At 50.7% G+C, this 24,177-nt stretch overlaps 1 protein-coding gene across 2 annotated transcripts in view; it reads right to left on the reverse strand.

The window, feature by feature from the left end:
• The window catches only part of CSMD2 (CUB and Sushi multiple domains 2), a 347,705-nt gene that overhangs the window by 92,471 nt on the left and 231,057 nt on the right, over window positions 1–24,177 (reverse strand). For both annotated transcript variants that reach the window (XM_064731593.1, XM_064731594.1), the window contains 6 exons: window positions 22,621–22,737; window positions 18,273–18,488; window positions 13,629–13,817; window positions 6,964–7,133; window positions 2,018–2,174; window positions 910–1,101 (listed from right to left, as the gene is read on the reverse strand). In XM_064731593.1, coding sequence (XP_064587663.1) covers window positions 910–1,101; window positions 2,018–2,174; window positions 6,964–7,133; window positions 13,629–13,817; window positions 18,273–18,488; window positions 22,621–22,737 — 1,041 coding nt within the window. The remainder of the gene's footprint in view (window positions 1–909; window positions 1,102–2,017; window positions 2,175–6,963; window positions 7,134–13,628; window positions 13,818–18,272; window positions 18,489–22,620; window positions 22,738–24,177) is intronic.

Consider the following 24,177-nt stretch of genomic DNA (forward strand, 5'->3'; position numbering starts at 1 on the left):
CATGGAATCCACAAGGAAATAATTTCATGGAATCCACAAGGAAATAATTTCATGGAGGTTTTGGAGGAGCAGGAGGTGCCTCCATCTCAAGATGCCTCACAGAGGATCCTCACCACAACTTAATTACTGTAGATGGGAGTAATTAATAGCAGAGTTAATGTCAATGGATCAGCAAAGCTGGGACAAAAAATGGTCAGGGTAGGACCATTTCTGTAGGGTAGGGTGTGGGACCAAGGGTGTTCCAGGTGTGGGATCCAAGGAAATCTCAGTCTGGAGAGTGCTGGAGGAGCTGGAGGTGTCTCCATCTTGAGGACCCTCACCACACACAACTCAATTAGTGCAGATACAATTAACAGCAGAGTTCATGGCAGTGGATCAGCAAAGCAGGGACCAAGGATGTTCAGGGTGTGGGATCCCAGGAAATCTCTCCTGGAGAAGGAGGAGGAGGAGGAGGAGGAGGAGGAGGAGAAGGAGGAGGAGGAGGAGAAGGAGAAGGAGAAGGAGAAGGAGAAGGAGAAGGAGAAGGAGAAGGAGAAGGAGAAGGAGAAGGAGAAGGAGAAGGAGAAGGAGAAGGAGAAGGAGAAGGAGAAGGAGAAGGAGAAGGAGAAGGAGGAGAAGAAGAGGGAGGAAAAGAAGGAGGAGGAGAAGGAGGAGGAGAATGAAGAGAAGGAGAAGAATAAGGAGAAGGAGAAGAAGAAGGAGAAGAATAAGGAGAAGGAGAAGAATAAGGAGAATAAGGAGAAGGAGAAGAATATGGAGAATAAGGAGAAGGAGGAGAATAAGGAGAAGGAGGAGAAGAAGGAGAATAAAGAGAAGGAGAACAATAAGGAGAAGGAGAAGAATAAGGATAATAAGGAAAAGGAGAATAAGGAGAAGGAGAATAAGGAGAAGGAAGAGAAGGTGTCTCACCCACACAGGTCGGCAGGGGCTGGTCCCAGGCTCTCCTCTCCCCAGTCAGGCACACCAGCACCCTGGTGCCTCTCAGCGTGTAGCCAGGGTCACAGCTGAAGGACACTGAGCTGCCAGCAAAGTGTCCCTCGTCGTGCACCTTGTACCCAAACTGGGGCACGCCGGGGTCCTCGCACTTGATGAGCTCAAAACCTGCACAGGGAGCAAGGGCAGCTGTTGGCAGCAGGGATTTCACAGCCAGGAGGGTCTCACACAAAGCCATGGTGGGGTTTTCTTCTTACAGTGATTTGTTGGGGACCAAAGGGGCCATGTTGGAAATTAGAGGGGTTTTAATTAATGCTGGAGTTTTGATATGAATTTCAGGATTGCTACAGGCTCGACAGGAAAGGTTTGATCAGGGAACAGGGACAGGAGAAGAGGAAACAGCCTTGAGCTGTGCCAGGTGTAGCAGATAGGGCCTGGCGTTCGGAAGATCTCGTGATGTTACGGGAAGACAGGGCCCCTGTCCCCTTAGATAAGAAAATTAACATAGGAATGCAGCCCCCTGAACCGGATTCCGGTAATTTTCCACTTGCCCAGGTAACTTTCCATCCCCTACTAACCATAGATGGTAAGGACAGACCCTCACCTGACGTAGAAGCCCCTTAGACTATAAAACCCCACGGGAAGAGAGAATAAAGGCCTTTGATCCTCCACCATATTGGTGTCCGTGTGTTTCTTAGGCCCGAGCGGCCCTGGGGAAGGGGGTCGCCGTGCTGCTTCCTGAAACCAGGCCGCCTGCCTTGTATCAGAAGGCAACAGCCAGGGGAGGTCAGGTTGGATAGCAGCAGGAATTTCTGCAGGGAAAGGGTTGGAAGGAGGTTTGGAATGCCCATCCCTGGAGGTGTCCAAGGAACGGCTGCAGGTGGCACTCAGAGACAAGGTGAGGATCAGGCACAGCTTGGACTGGGTGGGCTTGGTGGGCTTTCCCACCCTCAGTAATCCTGGGATTCTGTGCTCTCCCACACTCCAACTCCACTTTGGGTACAAAATCACTCCAGAAAGGGTTTTGCTCATGTTCAACACAAAACCACAAAAATACACCTTGACCTGTGGGATTGGAACTCACTGGAGAACTGCAGCTCGAAGCCCTTGCTGGTGTTGGCAGTGTCAGTGATGAACTCCAGCCACATGGAGCTCGAGGTGCTGTTGATGCTGGTGCCCAGCAGCTCCGAGCGGCTGAAGGTGCCCAGCAGCCGGGCAGAGCTGTTGGTGCCATCGTAGACCTGGGGGGGAACGAGAAATCCAGCCTGGAAAAGCCATTCCTGGGATCAAACCATCACTGCCCAGAGGGGCTCCGGCTGCCCCTGCATCCCTGCGAGTCTCCAAGGCCAGGCTGGATGGGGCTTGGAACAACCTGGGACAGTGGAAGGTGTCCCTGCCCATGGATGATCCTTAAGGTCCCTTCCCACCCAAACCATTCCAGGATTTCCTTAAGGTTCCTTCCCACCCAAACCATTCCAGGATTTCCTTAAGGTCCCTTCCCACCCCAACCATTCCAGGATTTCCTTAAGTTCCCTTCCCACCCAAACCATTCCAGGATTTCCTTAAGGTTCCTTCCCACCCCAAACCATTCCAGGATTTCCTTAAGGTCCCTTCCCACTCCAACCATTCCAGGATTTCCTTAAGGTCCCTTCCCACCCCAACCATTCCAGGATTTCCTTAAGGTCCCTTCCCACCCCAAACCATTCCAGGATTTCCTTAAGGTTCCTTCCCACCCAAACCATTCCAGGATTTCCTTAAGGTCCTTTCCCACCCCAACCATTCCAGGATTTCCTTAAGTTCCCTTCCCACCCAAACCATTCCAGGATTTCCTTAAGGTCCCTTCCCACCCAAACAATTCCAGGATTTCCTTAAGGTCCCTTCCCATTCCAGGATTTCCTTAAGGTTCCTTCCCACCCAAACTTCCAGGATTTCCTTAAGGTCCCTTCCCACCCAAACCATTCCAGGATTTCCTTAAGGTCCCTTCCCACCCAAACCATTCCAGGATTTCCTTAAGGTCCCTTCCCACCCAAACCATTCCAGGATTTCCTTAAGGTCCCTTCCCACCCAAACCATTCCAAGATTTCCTTAAGGTCACTTCCCACCCCAATCATTCCAGGATTTCCTTAAGATCCCTTCCCACCCCAACCATTCCAGGATTTCCTTAAGGTTCCTTCCCACCCCAAACCATTCCAGGATTTCCTTAACGTCCCTTCCCACCCCAACCATTCCAGGATTTCCTTAAGGTCCCTTCCCACCCAAACCATTCCAGGATTTCCTTAAGGTTCCTTCCCATTCCAGGATTTCCTTAAGGTCCCTTCCCACCCAAACCATTCCAGGATTTCCTTAAGGTCCCTTCCCACCCAAACCATTCCAGGATTTCCTTAAGGTCCCTTCCCACCCCAAACCATTCCAGGATTTCCTTAAGGTCCCTTCCCACCCAAACCATTCCAGGATTTCCTTAAGGTCCCTTCCCACCCCAAACCATTCCAGGATTTCCTTAAGGTCCCTTCCCATTCCAGGATTTCCTTAAGGTCCCTTCCCACCCAAACCATTCCAGGATTTCCTTAAGTTCCCTTCCCACCCAAACCATTCCAGGATTTCCTTAAGGTCCCTTCCCACCCAAACCATTCCAGGATTTCCTTAAGGTCCCTTCCCACCCAAACCATTCCAGGATTTCTCTGCAGTTTCACTGAGCTCTAAAACACAGAAATGATGAGGAATTCATCCCACCTTGTCCCTGCTCTGCTCACAGCAACACCCTGGGTTTGTCCTTTGGGGATTTTTTTTGGGAAGAGCCAGCAGCTCCTGATAAATGCCCTGATTTGGGGTCACCTCAAATCAAGGAATTTTCTCCTGGCACTGAGCTGATCCTGGGTATTGGAGGGAAAAGGGAAGGAAAGAACCAACCCCACTGTGAATTCCAGCTTCAGGCTGGAAAAGCAACTCCAACCCTCCAGGATTTGTCCCACAGGTGATCCAGGAGTGGTTCCTGGATCCACAAGTGCAAACAGGGACAAATTCTTTAGGCAATGTGAGCTAAAGATCTCACCTAAAAGTCTGATTTGATGGAACTCCACAGTGCTGCCCACCCGAGGAGCAGCATTTCCACCCTGGAGCATCTGCACTCTCCTCCTCAGCCCTGATTTACTCTGCACACTGGGCTGCATTTCCTCAGTTCTCTTTCCCAAGGAGCAGCTGCTAAAAAACCCACATTTTTCCCCCAGACTGACTCAGAGATGAGCCTTGATTTAAGAAAAACACAAATGGGTTGTTTTTTTTTTCCCATTTGTGAGGACCAAGAGCAGCTCCTCACCAGTGGAGATCGATAGGAACTTTCCTCAGATGAGCAGCTGATGACAAACCTGCTGAGAAAATGTAATTCCTCTGACAAGGAGTACATTCCTTGCATTAACAGGAAATCTTTCTCCCTTTCCAGTCATTTGTGAGCTGGAAACGTGGATTACGCCTCTCCTGGAGTGTGACACTTCAATGAGGACAGAGGATTCCTGGGAAGATGGCTCAGCACATCCTTGCAATATTAATGCCTCCTTCAAAACCATTCCTTTGGTTAATAAAAAATAACTCAGCCTGGATTTGTCTCCTTCTCCACAGAGTCCTGGAGCTTGAATAATCTCAGAAGAGTCTGGAGTTCTGCATTTCAATCAGCCCCTTTTTTTGGGACAAACCAGCCTTGATTCTTCAAAGCACTGAAATAATGCTCAAACCCTCACTATTCTGATGGATGAGGAGTTTTTCCTGGGCAATTCCAGAGGTGGGAGCTGAAGTTTAGCTGGTATGGGGGAAATCTGGGCTTCCAAACTGCCATGGGAATCACTGGGATGACACAGAGGTCACTCCCACCAAAATTTTAGAGTCTTTTTGATGGATGAGGAATTTTTCCTGTGCAATTCCACAGGTGAGAGCTGAGGTTTAGCTGGTCTGGGAGAAATTTGGGCTTCCAAACTACCATGGAATCCCTCCATGGCATTGGGATGACACAGGTCACTCCTACCTAATCCCTTGAGAATTTTAGAGCCTTTCTGGTGGATGAGGAGTTTTTCCTGTGCAAACCCACAGGTGAGAGCTGAGGTTTAGCTGGTCTGGGAGAAATTTGGGCTTCCAAACTGCCATGGCAATCATTCCATGGCACTGGGATGACACAGGTCACTCCTACCTAATCCCATGAGAATTTTAGAGCCTTTCTGGTGGATGGGGAGTTTTTCCTGTGCAATTCCACAGGTGAGAGCTGAGGTTTAGCTGGTCTGGTGGAAATGTGACTTTCCAAACTGCCATGGCAATCACTCCATGGCCCTGAGATGACACAGAGGTCATCCCACCTAATCCCACCAAAATTTTAGAGCCTTTCTGGTGGATGAGGAATTTTTCCTGTGCAATTCCACAGGTGAGAGCTGAGGTTTAGCTGGTCTGGGAGAAATTTGGGCTTCCAAACTGCCATGGCAATCATTCCATGGCATTGGGATGACACAGAGGTCACTCCTACCTAATCCCTTGAGAATTTTAGAGCCTTTCTGGTGGATGAGGAATTTTTCCTGTGCAAACTCACATGTGAGAGCTGAGGTTTAGCTGGTCTGGGGGAAATCTTGGCTCCCAAACTGCCATGGCAATCATTCCATGGCACTGAGATGACACAGAGGTCACTCCCACCTACTCCCACCAAAATTTTAGAGCCTTTCTGGTGGATGAGGAATTTTTCCTGTGCAATCTCACATGTGAGAGCTGAGGTTTAGCTGGTCTGGGAGAAATTTGAGCTTCCAAACTGCTATGGCAATCATTCCATGGCATTGGGATGACACAGAGGTCACTCCTACCTAATCCCTTGAGAATTTTAGAGCCTTTCTGGTGGATGAGGAATTTTTCCTGTGCAATTCCACAGGTGAGAGCTGAGGTTTAGCTGGTCTGGGAGAAATTTGGGCTTCCAAACTACCATGGAATCCCTCCATGGCATTGGGGTGACACAGGTCACTCCTACCTAATCCCATGAGAATTTTAGAGTCTTTTTGATGGATGAGGAATTTTTCCTGTGCAATTCCACAGGTGAGAGCTGAGGCTTAGCTGATCTGGTGGAAATGAGACCTTCCAAACTGCCATGGCAATCATTCCATGGCATTGGGATGACACAGAGGTCATCCCACCTAATCCCACCAAAATTTTAGAGCCTTTCTGGTGGATGGGGAGTTTTTCCTATGCAATTCCACAGGTGAGAGCTGAGGTTTAGCTGGTCTGGGAGAAATTTGGGCTTCCAAACTACCATGGAATCCCTCCATGGCATTGGGATGACACAGAGGTCACTCCCACCTAATCCCACCAAAATTTTAGAGTCTTTTTGATGGATGAGGAATTTTTCCTGTGCAATCCCACAGGTGAGAGCTGAGGTTTAGCTGGTCTGGGAGAAATTTGGGCTTCCAAACTACCATGGATCCCTCCATGGCATTGGGATGACACAGGTCACTCCTACCTAATCCCACCAAAATTTTAGAGCCTTTCTGGTGGATGAGGAATTTTTCCTGTGCAAACTCACATGTGAGAGCTGAGGTTTAGCTGGTCTGGGGGAAATCTTGGCTCCCAAACTGCCATGGCAATCATTCCATGGCATTGGGATGACACAGAGGTCACTCCCACCTAATCCCACCAAAATTTTAGAGCCCTTCTGGTGGATGAGGAATTTTTCCTGTGCAATTCCACAGGTGAGAGCTGAGGTTTAGCTGGTCTGGGAGAAATTTGGGCTTCCAAACTGCCATGGCAATCATTCCATGGCACTGGGATGACACAGGTCACTCCTACCTAATCCCATGAGAATTTTAGAGCCTTTCTGATGGATGAGGAATTTTTCCTGTGCAATTCCACAGGTGAGAGCTGAGGTTTAGCTGATCTGGTGGAAATGAGATTTTCCAAACTGCTATGGCAATCATTCCATGGCATTGGGATGACACAGAGGTCACTCCCACCTAATCCCATGAGAATTTTAGAGCATTTAGAGATGTCGCTCTCCCCCGCCCAAGCCAGAATTACCTTGAGGACATCTCCTGCCTCCAGCTCGAAGGTCCTGGCTTTCAGCTGGATGCCCTTGCCAGGCTGGCTCTGGATGGAGTAGATGCACTCGTGGTTGTTGTTGTAGTTCAGGGGGTAGTTGGGGGACAGCAGCACGCCCTGGGTGCCCGTCACCGAGGAGCCACACTCAGCTGCAGCGAGACACAAAGGCACATCCCAGTGACCCCACGCGTCTGCTGGCCACAGCACGCACGCACGAGGCGCCTCCGAAGGCCACAGCTGCTCAGCCCCTCCTGCAGCAGCAAGGAGAGGGCTCCTCCCTGTTGGTGTTCACTACAACCTGTTGGTATTTACCACAGCCATATCTCTACAACCTGCTGGTATTCACTACAACCTGTTAGTATTCACTACAACCTGTTGGTATTTACCACAGCCATATCTCTACAACCTGCTGGTATTCACTACAACCTGTTAGTATTCACTACAACCTGTTGGTATTCACTACAACCTCTTGTTACTCACTACAACCTGCTGGTATTCACTACAACCTCTTGTTACTCACTACAACCTGCTGGTATTCACTACAACCTGTTGGTATTCACTACAACCTCTTGTTACTCACTACAACCTGCTGGTATTCAATACAACCTCTTGGTATTCACTACAACCTCTTGTTACTCACTACAACCTGTTAGTATTCACTACAACCTGTTGGTATTCACTACAACCTCTTGTTACTCACTACAACCTGCTGGTATTCACTACAACCTCTTGTTACTCACTACAACCTGTTGGTATTCACTACAACCTCTTGTTACTCACTACAACCTGTTGGTATTCACTACAACCTCTTGGTATTCACTACAACCTGCTGGTATTCAATACAACCTGTTGGTATTCACTACAACCTGCTGGTATTCAATACAACCTCTTGGTATTCTCTACAACCTCTTGTTACTCACTACAACCTGTTAGTATTCACTACAACCTGTTGGGATTCACTACAACCTGCTGTTACTCACCACAACCTGTTGGTATTCACTACAACCTCTTGTTACTCACTACAACCTGCTGATATTCACTACAACCTCTTGTTACTCACTACAACCTGTTGGTATTCAATACAACCTCTTGGTATTCACTACAACCTCTTGTTACTCACTACAACCTGCTGGTATTCACTACAACCTCTTGTTACTTACTAAAACCTGTTGGTGTTCACTACAACCTCTTGTTATTCACTACAACCCATTAGTATTCACTACAACCTCTTGTTACTCACTACAAACCTTTCGTTATTCACTACAACCTGTCGTTATTCACTACAATCTCTAGTTATTCACTACAACTTCTTGTTACTCATTACAATCTGTTGTTATTCACTACAACCTGTTGTTGGTCACTACAACCTGCAGACTGTCCCCTTTCCCATCAAATTTTCCTAGCCAGGCTTCTCTCCTCCTTCAGAATCTGGGTAAATGTAAATCTGGGGGGAATCTGTGTAAATATAGATCTGTGTCAATCTCTGTGAAATGTATGTGGATCTGTGGGAAATCTGTGGGAATTTGGAGGGAATTTGCGGGGGATCTGTGTAAATGTAAATCTGTGTGAAACTTTGTGAAATCTGTGGGAATTTGGGGGAATCTGTGGGGGATTTGTGGGGAATCTGTGTAAATGTAAATCTGTGTGAAGCTCTGTGAAATATGTGTGGATCTGTGGGAAATCTGTGGGAATTTGGAGGGAATTTGGGGGAATCTGTGTGGATCTGTGGGGAATCTGGGAATTTGGGGTGATCTGTGGGGAATCTGTGTGAATCTCTGTAAAATCTGTGTGGATCTCTATGAAATCTGTGAGAATTTGGGGGGGCATCTGTGAGTAATCTGTGCAAATATAAATCTGTGTGAGTCTCTGTGACATCTGCGTGGATCTGCAGAAAATCTGTGGGAAATGGATGTAGATCTGTATGAATCTGTATGAATTTGTGTGGATCTGCTCAGAACAACCCCTCGCTGAGGATTTTCTGTTCCTCCTGCCGAGCTCCCACACGAGCCAGCCGTGACTCACTGTTTTCCCAGCCTGTTTACCCTGCAGGATTTTCTGCTGTCAAACACTGGCTGCCTGCTCCTCTGGGGCTCTGCACGCAGGCCTGGGGACGGGCACTCCAAAAGTTCCCCTGAGAGCAGTTTTTGGGATCAACCTCGTGTCCCTGAGTCCTCACAGATTCTGGAGCTGAGGGAACCATCCCAGGTGAGGGAACCATCCCAGGGCAGCTCCTGGAGCTGAGGGAACCATCCCAGGTGAGGGAACCATCCCAGGTGAGGACCATCAGGCAGCTCCTGAAGATGAGGGAACCACCCCAGGGAACTCCTGGATGAGGGAACCATTCCAACTGAGGGAACCACCCCAGAACAGCTCCTGGATGATGAGGGAACCATCCCCAGGTGAGGGAACCATCCCAGGGCAGCTTCTGGAGCTCAAGGAACCATCCCAGGGAGGGAACCATCCCAGGGCAGCTTCTGGATGATGAGGGAACCATCCCAAGTGAGGGAACCATCCCAGGGAAGCTCCTGGAGCTGAGGGAACCATCCCAGGTGAGGGAACCACCCCAGAACAGCTCCTGGATGATGAGGGAACCATCCCAGGTGAGGGAACCATCCCAGGGCAGCTCCTGGAGATGAGGGAACCATCCCAGGTGAGGGAACCATCCCAGGGCAGCTTCTGGAGCTCAAGGAACCATCCCCAGGTGAGGGAACCACCCCAGAACAGCTCCTGGAACTGAAAGAACCATCCCAAGTGAGGGAACCACCCCAGAACAGCTCCTGGAGCTGAGGGAACCATCCCAGGTGAGGGGAGGAACCATCCCAGGGCAGCTTCTGGAGCTGAGGGAAACCATCCCAGAACAGCTCCTGGATGATGAGGGAACCATCCCAGGTGAGGGAACCATCCCAACTGAGGAACCATCCCCAGGTGAGGGAACCACCCCAGAACAGCTCCTGGATGATGAGGAAACAATCCCAACTGAGGGAACCATCCCAGGGCAGCGTCTGAGATCAAGGAACCATCCCAGGTGAGGGAACCATCCCAGGGCACCTTCTGGAGCTGAGGGAACCATCCCAGGGCAGGGAACCATCCCAGGGCAGCTCCTGGAGCTGAGGGAACCATCCCAACTGAGGGAACCATCCCAGAACAGCTCCTGGATGATGAGGGAACCATCCCAGGTCAGGGAACCATCCCAGAACAGCTCCTGCATGATGAGGGAACCATCCCAAGTGAGGGAACCATCCCAGAGCAGCTCCTGAAGATGAGGGAACCATCCCAAGTGAGGGAACCATCCCAGGGCAGCTTCTGGATGATGAGGGAACCATCCCAGGTGAGGGAACCATCCCAGGGCAGCTCCTGGAACTGAAAGAACCATCCCAAGTGAGGGAACCATCCCAGGGCAGCTTCTGGATGATGAGGGAACCATCCCAAGTGAGGGAACCATCCCAAGTGAGGGAACCATCCCAGAACAGTTCCTGGAGCTGAGGGACCATCCCAGCTGAGGGAACGACCCCAGAACAGCTCCTGCAATGATTAGGGAACCATCCCAGGTGAGGGAACCATGCCGGGTTTGAGGGAACCATCCCAGGGAAGCTCCTGAAGATGAGGGAACCATCCCAGGGAAGCTCCTGGAGCTGAGGGAACCATCCCAACTGAGGGAACCACCCCAGAACAGCTCCTGAAGATGAGGGAACCATCCCAAGTGAGGGAACCACCCCAGGGCAGCTTCTGGAGCTCAAGGAACCATCCCAGGGCAGGGAACCATCCCAGGGCAGCTCTGGAGCTGAGGGAACCATCCCAGGTGAGGGAACGATCCCAGGGCAGCTTCTGGAGCTGAGGGAACCATCCCAGGTGAGGGAACGATCCCAGGGCAGCTCCTGAAGATGAGGGAACCATCCCAGGTGAGGGAACCATCCCAGGGCAGCTTCTGGAGCTGAGGGAACCATCCCAACTGAGGGAACCACCCCAGAACAGCTCCTGGATGATGAGGGAACCATCCCAGGTGAGGGAACGATCCCAGGGAAGCTCCTGGAGCTGAGGGAACCATCCCAGGTGAGGGAACCATCCCAGGGCAGCTCCTGGAGCTGAGGGAACCATCCCAGGGCAGGGAACCACCCCAGAACAGCTCCTGGATGATGAGGGAACCATCCCAGGTGAGGGAACCATCCCAGGGCAGCTCCTGGCTCTGCTGCTCCTCCAGGGAAGGGCTAAGCAGCAGATGCACCCAGAGGAGGCTCTCGGGAGGAGACTCTCTGTCCTCTGCTCTTGCCAGGGATGAAAAGCTGGATTTTGGCACAGATTCCCCAGGGACAATGCTGGGGACATCTCAGGGAGCTGTTCTGGCCCCAGGGCTTGGACAAAGGAACAAAAACCACTCTGAGCCCTCCCCAGACCATCTCTAGGACAGGAGCTGAATGCAGAGTGTCTGGAGAAGCAATTAAACCTCCTGTGATCTTAATGAGTCAGTCTCCCTCTTCCATCCCTATCCAGGCAGATCTGAGCAGCACTGGGGACATTGTGACAGAGCTGTCACCCTGCCACAGAGCTCTGGGCCATCAGCCCTGAGTTTGCCCTGCTCTGATCAAGCCAAGCTGTTCATTCTGAGCCAGGAACAGCAGCCAGGGTTGTCCACTCAGTGCTGCTGTCTGAGGCTCCAGTTCAAAGCTCTGGAAATGATTTTTTAGTTTGATTTTCATTCCCCTGATGAGCTTTATCTGCAGCCTGATTGTTATTCCTGCCTGTCCCAGCAGGATGAGGCCCCAGAGCTGGAAATTCAGCAGCACAGCTGGCTCTGCTGGGGAGATTTGCTGCTGAAATTCTCCCTCAAGGGTCACCCAGAGCTCAGGACAATCTCCTGAGCAGGTCTGGCCACCAGTGAGAGCCCTGCCCTGGGTGGTCTGGAGGAATCCCTCAGGCTCTGGGTGAGCAGAGCTGGGAACGATTTTCTACTGAATTTCTACACCAAAAAATAAGAGTGACATCTTTTTGCCAAGGCCTGGAGCATCTCCCCCATCCCTGCTCTGGATTGGTCCCACCCTGTCACCCATCCATCCCAGGGGATGTCACACACCCCAGGGGTGCTCCCATCCATCCTGGGGGTGTCACCCATCCATCCCAGGGGATGTCACCCATCCCAGCTCCCATCCATCCCAGGGATGCTCCCAACCATCTCAGGGGATGTCCCCATCCATCCTGGGGGTGTCACCCATCCATCCCAGGGGATGTCACACACCCCAGGGGTGCTCCCATCCATCCTGGGGGTGTCACCCATCCATCCCAGGGGATGTCACATACCCCAGGGGTGCTCCCATCCATCCTGGGGGTGTCACCCATCCATCCCAGGGGATGTCACCCATCCTAGGGGTGCTCCCATCCATCCCAGGGATGCTCCCAACCATCTCAGGGGATGTCCCCATCCATCCTGGGGGGTGTCACCCATCCATCCCAGGGGATGTCACCCATCCCAGCTCCCATCCATCCCAGGGATGCTCCCAACCATCTCAGGGGATGTCCCCATCCATCCTGGGGGTGTCACCCATCCATCCCAGGGGATGTCACACACCCCAGGGGTGCTCCCATCCATCCTGGGGGGTGTCACCCATCCCAGAGGTGCTGCCATCCACCCTGAGGGATGTCACTCATCCAGGGGATGTCACCCATCCATCTTGGAGTATGTCACCAATCCCAGGGGTGCTCCCATCTACCCTGGGGGATGTCACCCCTCCATCCCAGGGGATGTCACCCATCCCAGCTCCCATCCATCCCAGGGATGCTCCCAACCATCCCAGGGGATGTCACCCATCCATCCTGGGGGATGTCACCCATCCCAGAGCTGCTCCCATCCATCCCAGAGATGTCACTCATCTCAGAAATGTCACCCATCCATCTCAGGGGATGTCACTCATCCCAGGGCTGCTCCCACCCATTTTGAAGGATGCCACCCATCCCAGGGGTGTTCCCATCCATCCCAGGGGATATTATCCCCCCATCCCAGGAATGTCACTCATCCATCCCAAGGCATGTCACCCATCCCAAGGGATGTCACCCCTCCATCCCAGGGGTGCTCCCATCCATCCCAGGGCATGTCACTAACCCATCCCAGGAATGTCTCCCATCCATCCCAGGGCATGTCACCAATCCATCCCAGGAATGTCACCCATCCACCCTGGAGGATGTCACCCATCCTAGGGGTGCTCCCAACCATCCTGGGGGACGTCACTCCTTCATCCCAGGGATGTCACCCATCCTAGGGGTGCTCCCATCCATCCCAGAGATGTCACTCATCTCAGAAATGTCACCCATCCATCCCAGGGCATGTCACTAACCCATCCCAGGAATGTCTCCCATCCATCCCAGGAATGTCTCCTATCCACCCTGGAGGATGTCACCCATTCTAGGGGTGCTCCCAACCATCCTGGGGAATGTCACTCCTTCATCCCAGGAATGTCACCCACCGCAGGGGTGCTCCCATCCATCCTGGGGAATGTCACCCATCCATCCCCAGGAGGTATCGCCCATCCCAGGGACATCACCCACCCCAGGGCTGCTCCCATCCACCCCAGGGCCGCTCCCATCCATCCCTGCCCACCTCAGGAGTGCAGCACAGCGGGGCCAGCCAAGCAAAATGAAAGCACATGACCACCTACCAACACACCTTGGCAGAGGCGCACTCCACACTCGCCGCCGCCCGCCCAGGCAGGTGATGCGCGCCGCGCCCTCCAGCCGGTACCCGGGGAAGCACGAGAAGCTCAGCACGTCCCCCACCCCGAACTGCAGCCCCTTCCTGATGCTGTAGGCCGGCACCTCGGGCTCGTCACACGGCTCCAGGTCGTATTCTGCAGGGGAAAAATGGGGGTTGTGGGATGGGAGGTGGGTTCTGTCCTCCACTAAATGAGCCTTGCTTGGTCTTATCCTATGCAAGCTGTTCCAGCTCCAGAGCTCAGTCCCCAAGGGCACTGGGTGCCAGAAGCCAGCTCGCTCTCAGACCAAGGCCGCGGGTCAGCCCCTAGCAAGCAGGGAATATTCAGCTCTTAGTGATCAGGCAGCTCTTGTGATTTCAGCTTTGCTTGCTAGGTAGCTTTTCCCTTGGCCTAAGGCTCCAGCAGACGGCAGAGAGAGGAGAAGCAGAAGACGCTGGCTGTTCCACCTGTATGGCTTTATTGTAGGGTCCGTGAAGGGTCTCAGCTCTTCTCCTTCCCAGTTAGTAGGGGTACAGTATGCTACTTTTATACCCTTGGCCTGGATCCAATCCTGACCAATGGCAAAGGTGTTAGAGTGACCATAAGTGACCAATGGTAGGGTTAACACAATATTGCCTTACATGGCTATAGGGATAAGGTACAAGGCGGATGTCCCTGGAGACAGGAAACTTCTTTGCCGCTGTGTCAGCATTCTATTCTCCAAGGGGCCCTGGCTAAACCTGAGGGGTTTACTACACTCCACGGAGAGGAGATGAGGGTCCAAGGGAGCGCTGAGCTTTGATACAGCTGCAGTGAATCCATGAGGATTCTAAGCTATGAAAATCCACCTGGATTTCACTTCAACCTAAAACCCAGGGGTTCTGTCCTTCATGGAGAGGACACAAGGATCCAAAGCAGCTTTGATGCAGCTGCAGTGAATTCATGAGGATGGAATCCTGTTTGGGCCATGAAAACCCACCTGGATTTCACCCCAACCTAAAACTCGGGGGTTCTGTCCTCCCTGGAGAAGACACGAGGATCCAAGGGAGGTTTGATCCAACTGCAGTGAATCCATGACAATTCTAAGCTATGAAAATCCACCTGGATTTCACCCCAACCTACAGCTCAGGCGTTTTGTCCTCCCTGGAGAGGACATGAGGATCCAAAGCAGCCTTGACCCAGCTGCAGTGAATCCATGAGGATTCTAAACTATGAATATCCACCTGGATTTCACCTCAGGGGTTCAGACCTCCCTGGAGAGGACATGAGGATCTAAAGGAGCTCTGAGCCTTGACCCAGCCGCAGTGAATCCATGAGGATTCCAAGCCATGAAAATCCACCTGGATTTCACCCCCAGCCTACAGCTCAGGGATTCTGTCCTCCCTGTAAATGCCACAAGGATCCAAGGGATCTCTGAGCTTTGACCCAGCTGCAGTGAACCCATGAGGATTCCAAACCATGAAAATCCACCTGGATTTCACCCCCAACATAAAACTCAGGGGTTCTCTCCTCTCTGGAAAGGACACAAGGATCCAAAGGAGGTTTGATCCAGCTGCAGTGAATCCATGACCATTCTAAGCTACGAAAATCCACCTGGATTTCACTCCAACCTAAAACTCAGGGGGGTTGTGAATGTAAATGACAAGAGGATCCAAGGGAGCTCTGAGCTTTGATTTAGCTGCAGTGAATCCATGAGGATTCCAAGCCATGAAAACCCACCTGGATTTCAACCCCAGCCTACAGCTCAGGGATTCTGTCCTCCCTGGAGAGGACATGAGGATCTAAAGGAGCTCTGAGCCTTGACCCAGCTGCAGTGAATCCATAATTCTTAACTATGAAAATCCACCTGGATTTTACCCCCAACCTACAGCTCAGGCGTTCTGTCCTCCCTGGAGAGGACACAAGGATCCAAAGCAGCCTTGACCCAGCTGCAGTGAATCCATGAGGATTCTAAACTATGAAAATCCACCTGGATTTCACTCCAACCTAAAACTCAGGGGTTCAGACCTCCCTGGAGAGGACATAAGGATCTAAAGGAGCTCTGAGCCTTGATCCAGCTGCAGCGAATCCATGAGGATTCCAAACCATGAAAATCCACCTGGATTTCACTCCAACCTAAAACTCAGGGGGGTCTGTCCTCCCTGTAAATGACAGGAGGATCCAAGGGAGCTCTGAGCTTTGATCCGGCTGCAGTGAAGCCATGAGGATTCCAAGCCATGAAAACCCACCTGGATTTCACTCCAACCTACAACTTGGGTTCTGTCCTCCCTGGAGAGGACACAAGGATCCAAAGCAGCCTTGATCCAGACGCAGTGAAGCCATGCGGATTCCAAGCCATGAAAATCCACCTGGATTTCACCCCCAACCTACAGCTCAGGGATTCTGTTCTCCCTGTAAATGACACAAGGATCCAAGGGATCTCTGAGCTTTGATCCAGCTGCAGTGAACCCATGAGGATTCCCATTTCCCCCTCCACCTACAACTCCCCTCCAGCCCCTGCATCCCAACCACCTCCAAAGGCAACAGGTCCCAGTCCCTGTCACAGTGACACCAGTGGGGACGGGGATTTGTCACTGTCCCTGTGCTGCAGCCCAGAGAGGATGGATTGATCCGGGTGGGATTTCTGCTGCCTCTCCTTTTCTAATCCTGGAAATGGATGATCCTGCTCAGGGAATGCAGGAGGACGCTGAAGCTGCTGCTCCAAGAAAGGTCACGTAGGATTCTGGCCAACAGCCAAACCCAAATCTCTGACCCCAAAGCAGCCCGAAGGAAAACTCTTTTGAGGGTGTTTTTGGCAAAATCTCCAAGTCCAAAGCCTGTATGTTAACATATATATATGTAAAGGGAGCTAAAAATAGAACTGACTCCTGGTTTTGCTTTTCAAGATAGGAAAGAAACCTTGAAATACACTGAAAATGAGAGTTATAATTAGAGGCGAGCTTTTGAAAGGCAAAAAGCCATTTTCCCCTCATCAAAATGGGAGTTAATTGGAAATTTTCTGACTGGTTTCCACATGCAAATCCCTGACTTCAGAGGCCAGGAACAAAGGCACTGGGAACCAGGTTTCAGCTGCATCTATGGCAACAGCTCTGCCCGTCAGGGAGGGTGCCAGACCAAGCTCCACAGGAAAAATGGGAATTTCTCTCCTTCCCTGGGTGCTGGAGTGGCAGCTCAGGGCTGGGAAGGACACGGGGACAGAGGCAAGAACAGCAATAAAGCTCCTGCCCTTCACTGGTTTTTGTGGGGAATTGCTTCTGGGGCACTCAGGCAGCAAAGATTGACATTCCCTGGAATGGCAGCACTTGGGAGTCACTTGGAGGACACAATCAAACACCTCCAGCCCTTCAAGCAGAGCTGCCCCAGTGCCATGAGCTGCCCTGCAGTGCCACACGTCCCTTCTTTGGTCCCTCTCCAGGTCCTCACGCTCCTCCTGACAGACAGCTGCTGAAAAATCAGCATTTCCTTTGAAAAATTTGGATTTCCTTTGAAAAATCTGCATTTTGGATCAGCACACCCACTCAAAGACACCATCACTGTGAGGGTTGAGCAAGCGCGGCTCAGCAAGGGATTGCTGGAACTTCTCTGGGCAGGGATTGTTTCCCTCAGCCTCCTCCTGAGTCCTGGAGTCAGGAAAATCTGGATCAGAGCCCTGCTGGGTGCAGCAGGAGGGGGCTCCCATCTGGTACCACAGCAAAAGAAAAAACAGGGGAAGAGGGGAAAAGGGGAGAAACGTGGAAAAGAGGCGAGGGAAAGTGGGGAAGGAGGGAAAGGGAAAGGGAAAGGGAAAGGGGAAGGGGAAGGGGAAGGGAGAGGGGAAGGGGGAGGGGAGGGGAGGGGAGGGGAAGGGAAGGGAAGGGAAGGGAAGGAAGGGAAGGGAAGGGAAGGGAAGGGAAGGGAAGGGAAGGGAAGGGAAGGGAAGGGAAGGGAAGGGAAGGGAAGGGAAGGGAAGGGAAGGGAAGGGAAGGGAAGGGAAGGGAAGGGAAGGGAAGGGAAGGGAAGGGAAAGGGAAGGGAAGGGAAGGGAAGGAAGGAAAGGAAAGGAAAGGAAAGGAAAGGAAAGGAAAGGAAAGGAAAGGAAAGGAAAGGAAAGGAAAGGAAAGGAAAGGAAAGGAAAGGAAAGGAAAGGAAAGGAAAGGAAAGGAAAGGAAAGGGAAAGGGAAAGGGAAAGGGAAAGGGAAAGGGAAAGGGAAAGGGAAAGCAGGAAAGGAGGAAGGAGGAAAGGTAAAAGGAGGAAAAGGAAAGGGGGGGAAAAGGAAGGAAAGAAGGGAAAGGGAGGAAGGGGAAGGGAGGAAAGGGAAGGGAGGAAAAGGGGAAGGAAAAAATGGAAGGGAGGAAAAGGAAATGGAGGAAAAGAGGAAGGAGGAAAGGTAAAAGGAGGAAAAGGAAAGGGGGGAAAAAGAAAGGAAAGAAGGGGAAGGGAGGAAAGGGAAGGGAGGAAAAGGGGAAGGAAAAAATGGAAGGGAGGAAAAGGAAAGGGGGAGGAAAAGGAAAGAGAGAAAACGAAAGGGAGGAAAGGAGGAGAAGGGAGGAGGGAGGGAAAGAAAATAAGGAAAAGAAGGAAGGGACAGAAGGGAGGGAGGCACGGAGGGAAGGCTCGGGCAGCTGCCGTCACCTGAGAAGGTGATGTTGAAGCCCTCGTAGGACATGGAGAAGTCGGAGATGAGGCGGATCTGGGCCGAGAAGTTGCCGAAGAGCCCCGCGCTGAGCGGCGCCGGCAGCCGCGAGCCCGTCAGCTGCTGCAGGGGCTGGGCAAAGCTGGAGTTCTCCGTGATCAGCAGGTAATCGTGCCCGTTCTCCAGGTGGAACGTGTGGAAGGTGAAGAACACGCCTGCAGAGAGAGGGGGAACCACGGGTGGAGTCATCCCAGCACCCAACCCCTGCTCCCCACCGAGGGCAGGGGGAAAAAATCACACTGGAATTGTGGATTTGGGTCTGGTGGAAGTGAAATCAATAAAAACCCTAAATCTGGGGTGTGGGAGCAGGGACAGGCTCTGTGTTGTAGTGTGTTTTTAAGTTTGTTAGTTTGTTTTTTTTTTTTGTATGAAATTTTTTTTTTTTTAGGACTTTTTGTTGTTACTTTGTTAGTTAAATTGCTATAGAAATGAAACTGCTCCTCCCCTGGTTTCTCTTATAAAGTGAAAGTGTCTCCTCCTTGGACTCAGTCAATCACACCTTTTCTCCTCCCAGGTTTCGAGAATTTTCTTTTCTCTGGGAGTTATGGTTGGCTGTAGCCCCGGAGCCCCTCCTATGATTTATAACAGTTGGTTACTTTGGTATATCAGTTATGTTTCGTACCTCCAAATATGTATTTCTATTGGATAGCCGGGTTTCCCTGCCTTCTTCCCCCCTTTTCCCTTAAAACCCTCTCCTGCCCCTTGTTCGGGGCCATTTGCTGGGTGTTTCCCCTCCTTGTTGGTTCTTCTGTAATAAACCGACAGTTTACCCCCAGCAAGTGGTCGCCTCCTAATTCGTCTCTCACCGCGCTGCTCCGAGCTATCCCCCAGCTCAGCCCGAGGCCAAGACGCCGAGAGAGGCTGTTTTCTGATGCGCAGGGGCCCTGGCCTTCGCCCCTCACCAGAGAGCCGGATTCCAGGGCCGTTCACGCCCCCGCGCAGCTCTGGAAATGCTGGATTCCTGCGCCCTTGTCAGGGTGACACAAACTTGCTCCAGGGACAGAGCAGCAGCTGAGGGAGCAGCCCAGGGGAGGCTTTATTCTAAAAATGACTTTTAAACGCAGAGCAGCGAGGCTGGAGCTGGGAGGGCTCAAAAATGAGCGTGTTCCAGAAGGAATTCCTGCCTGGAACAACAGGACTGAATCCCAGCCTCAGGGGCAGGGAGGCTTTCCCAGAAGTGTGTCAGAGGTGCAGCTGCAAGGACCTTCCCATGATGGGCTGAATCAGAGAATCATGGAAAGATCTGGGTGGGAAATGACCTTAAAATGGTTTTATTCCATCCTCCGGTGTGTGGGCACGGCTAAAACCCCAAATAAGGGAATGTGGGCGGGGAAAAACTCAAAAAGGGGAATGTGGGTGGGGCTAAAACCCAAATAGGCAATGTGGGCAGGGCTAAAACACAAATAAGGGAATGTGGGCAGGGCTAAACACAAATAAGGGAATGTGGGTGGGGCTAAACCCAAATAAGGGAATTTGGGAGGTGCTAAACCCAAATAAGGACATGTGGGTGGGCCAAAACCCAAATAAGGGAATGTGGGTGGGGCTAAACCCAAATAAGGGAATGTGGGTGGGGCTAAACCCAAATAAGGAAATGTGGGCAGGGCTAAACCCAAATAAGGGAATGTGGGCAGGGCTAAACCCAAATAAGGGAATGTGGGTGGGGCTAAACCCAAATAAGGAAATCTGGGAGGGGCTTAACCCAAATAAGGACATGTGGGCAGGGCAAAACCCAAATAAGGGAATGTGGGTGGGGTTAAACCCAAATAAGGACATGTGGGCAGGCTAAACCCAAATAAGGAAATCTGGGAGGGGCTAAACCCAAATAAGGACATGTGGGTGGAGCTAAACCCAAATAAGGAAATCTGGGAGGGGCTTAACCCAAATAAGGACATGTGGGAGGTGCTAAACCCAAATAAGGAAATGAGGGCAGGACTAAAACCCAAATAAGGGAATGTGGGAGGGGCTAAACCCAAATAAGGGAATGTGGGTGGGGCTAAACCCCAAATAAAGGAATGTGGGTGGGGCTAAAACCCAAATAAAGGAACATGAGTGGGGCTAAAACCCAAATAAGGGAATGTGGGAGGGCTGTCTCATGGAAGGGGACACCTTCCCCTAAACCCTACTTTTATTCACCTTTTCTTGCCCCAAATAAACCCCACAGCAGCTCCAGCCACGGAAATGCCAGCCAAACACAGCAAAACTATTTTGCCTCTTCCTCCCAAATTCAATGTGAAGGATTTGAAACATTTGGGGAGAAGGCTGTGACCTTGCTGCATTTGTAAATGAGCCAGAGAGGAGTAATGGATTACTTAAAGTCCCCTTCACACCTCCAGACACACAATGGGAAGCACTTCAGGCTCCTGCAGGAGCCTCCAGCGAGGTGATTTTTCATGCTGGAATTCAAACACCATTAGAAACACTCATTCTCTGGAAAATAATTCCAGCTTGGAAATAAAATAATACAGAAAAAAAAAAATCAACAAAAACCAGCAGTGAGAGCAGGAGCCAGGCAGGATCTGAGCTCAGGAACTCTGTCACAGCATTGTCACACCGACTTAACAAGGCAGGGAGATGCCAAGCAATAAAAAGCCTTTTTGCATTTAGATGGATTTTTCCATGCTGATCTCCCAGCTCAGGGCAGGCTCCCGAGCCTCTGCTCGTGTGGGATTGGGATTGATCCTGCTCAGAACCTTCCAGGAAACCCCAGGATGGAATCTGGGAGAGATCCCTGCTTGGTTTGACCAGGTTATTTCATTTAACCCAACAATTCCCAAATAATTATAATTATAAAATAATAATTAACCCAATAACCCAAATAATTCTCAATAATCCCCTGGCTCTGCATGCCACCATTCCCAAAACACAGCATCCCAAAGAAACAGCAGGAAACCTGCAAAAAAAGCCCAGAGGAAGATTCTCCTCCTTGCTGCCCATTCCCTATTAATTTCTGGAGATCAGGGAAAACTCTGTAAATCCAATATCCAACCCCACAGCATCAAATTCCAGCTGAATATTCCATTTATTTATCCCTGGCCCTCTCCAAGTTTTTCCTGGAGTTTTGCTGCTCACATGGAGCTCTTCCCTTTCAAGAAGTGAAGGTCAGAGAGGCTGGAAACCAACAAGGAGCTTTTCCCATGGGATTGGGAATGAAGGAATTGCGGGATCATCCCACAATTTATCCCTCACTGCCCTTTATTGTCCCAAAAGGATTTTTATATCCAAAGCTTAGGACTGACCTTGATAATTCATTCTTTATATCCATTCTGTGGAGAACATTTTTTAGTCCGCAAAATTCCACAAAAGCAGGAAACTTCCAAGAGTTTCCAAATTGTTTGCTATTTCTACCAGAAGCACAAAACAAAAATAGATCTGACCTGAAAACTGGGATGTGGGGAATGCAAAATGACTTTATTCTCCTCTGACAGCAAATTTAAACCCTCAGTTTTAGCAAACCCAGCTTAAGGAACAGAAAAAACATCACCCCTCTGGAATCAGCACAAGAATAATTCAGTTATCCTGGAGAACGTGCCCAAATTCCAAGTTTTTAAAAGTAAAAACTCCGAGCAGAGGGCATGAGGCTCCTCCAGCACTGAAGGGTTGTGGAACTGTAGCAAAAAGGGCTAATTATAAACTCATTTTTAAGGATTTGTGGCCAATTAAACCTTTGCTCTGGTCTGCAATTTACTGTGGCACAAAACATTTCTGCAAACACACAGTTGGGCTTTTTTTTCTTTTCTCCCCCCATTCTCTGCAGAAGAAACAGCAAAACAAATTAAAGGAGAAAAGAAATCACTTTGAAGCAGTGAGATTAAAAATAATGGTCTCTCTTTAGGCATTTAAATACCTTTAAAATTAAACTGCTTTTAAACTCCACTTGCACAGCTTGGGAGTCCATAAAGTGTCACAGGAAAATAATTGTTGGAGCAGTTTGGGGCAATTCCAGGACTCGTGTGGTGGCCATGTGGGAGATAATCCCAAAAAACCTTGGAGAGGAGGAGCTGAGCACCTCCAGAAATCCCTCAGGAGGGGCAGATCCCTCTCTGGGACAGGGAATGGTGTCAGGATCTCTGCATCCACATCCTGACTTTTAGGATCGGGCCACAAAGGTCTGGAACAGGAGATAACACAAAGCTCTGCTTGATAAGAATTTTCCTTTTAAAAGGATAAAGAGGCGACATCAAAACCCTCTGGATTCTGTCCAGGGACAATGGAATCATCATTTCTGAGAGGAACTCGTGGATCCCACAGGGAAAAGTTTCTCTCCCGCTGCCCCAGTCCTCTCCTCACCTTTGCCATGGGATGTTTCTATGGTCCAGGTGCAGTTCAAATTGTTGGGATAAAAATCAGGGAAGCCTGGGGAGAGGATGGTGCCACTGGAGCCACGGATGTAGCCCCCACAGAGAGCTAAAAACACAAAAAAACAGGAGAGAAAGAGTTCAATAATCCAGAATCTTTCACGAGCTGGGAGGAAAAAGTAAAAGCAAAACCCAACCCAGGAAAATCCAACAAAAGAGAATGATCGACCCAAATCCAATCAACCCAAACTAGGATTTTTGGTCAAAATCCAACAAAATACATGGATAGATCCCCAAAATCCAACAAAACCCATGGATTAAACACCACTGGGAGCTTTCCAGCTGCTGATTTGGCAGTGGGTCTGCAGGGGAAGGGATTCCAGCAGGTGGAACCAACAAAAAGAGGAAAATCCAACAAAAGAGAATGACCGACCCAAGTCCAATTAACCCAAATGACAAAATCCAACAAAATCCATGGACAGACCCACCAAAACCCATGGATTTAATGCCACTGGGAGCTTTCCAGCTGCTGCTTTGTCAGTGGGTCTGCAGGTGGAACCACCATCCCTGTGGGACCCAACAAAAAGAGGAAAATCTGAAAGAGACTGATGGACCCAAAGCCAATCAACCCAAATTGGGTTTCATTGGTCATAATCCAACAAAACACATGGACAGGCCCACCAAAACCCATGGATTAAGCACCACTTGGAGCTTTCCAGCTGCTGCTTTGGTAGTGGGCCTGCAGGGGAAGGGTTTCCAGGGATTCCAGCAGGTGGAACCAACAAAAAGAGGAAAATCCAACAAAAGAGAATGACCGACCCAAGTCCAATTAACCCAAATGACAAAAATCCATGGACAGACCCACCAAAATCCATGGATTTAATGCCACTGGGAGCTTTCCAGCTGCTGCTTTGGCAGTGGGCCTGCAGGGGAAGGGTTTCCAGGGTTTCCAGCAGCTGGAACCACCATCCCTGTGGCATCCAACCAAAAGAGGAAAATCCAACAAAATCCATGGACAGACCCACCAAAATCCAACCAAACCCATGGATTTAATGCCACTGGGAGTTCTCCAGCTGCTGCTTTGGCAGTGGGTGTGCATGGGGAGGTTTCCAACAGCTGGAACCACTGTGGGCTCCACCTCTGGATGTTCCCACCCCGTGAGCTCAGCTCTGCCTCCCAACCCCAAGTGTGGGATCTCAGGATCTGAGTCCTGAGATGCCGAGCCACCGAGACCACCCTTGGGGGGCTCGGGAGTCCTGGAATGTTCCAGAAGTGTCTGGTGGCTGCACTTTGATCCCACACAGGAGACGACCCGTATGAGGACAGGAGGCTTTCACCGGGAGTGAATGGTGAAGGGATTGGTTAATTAGAGGGTGAAACACAGGGTTTAGGATTTCTGTACAGGGGGGTTTAGAGAAGTAAGATGGAGGAATTGGGGCGTGTCCTGTCCTTCTTCTTCTTCTTCTTCTCCTCCATCTTCTTTGGTGATGGTGGCACTTTGGGATTGGTCATTACTGAGAGTGCACCCGGCAATAAGAATAAATGGTAT

Source organism: Zonotrichia leucophrys, chromosome 23 (genome assembly GCF_028769735.1).
Source record: "Zonotrichia leucophrys gambelii isolate GWCS_2022_RI chromosome 23, RI_Zleu_2.0, whole genome shotgun sequence".
Taxonomy (NCBI): domain Eukaryota; kingdom Metazoa; phylum Chordata; class Aves; order Passeriformes; family Passerellidae; genus Zonotrichia; species Zonotrichia leucophrys.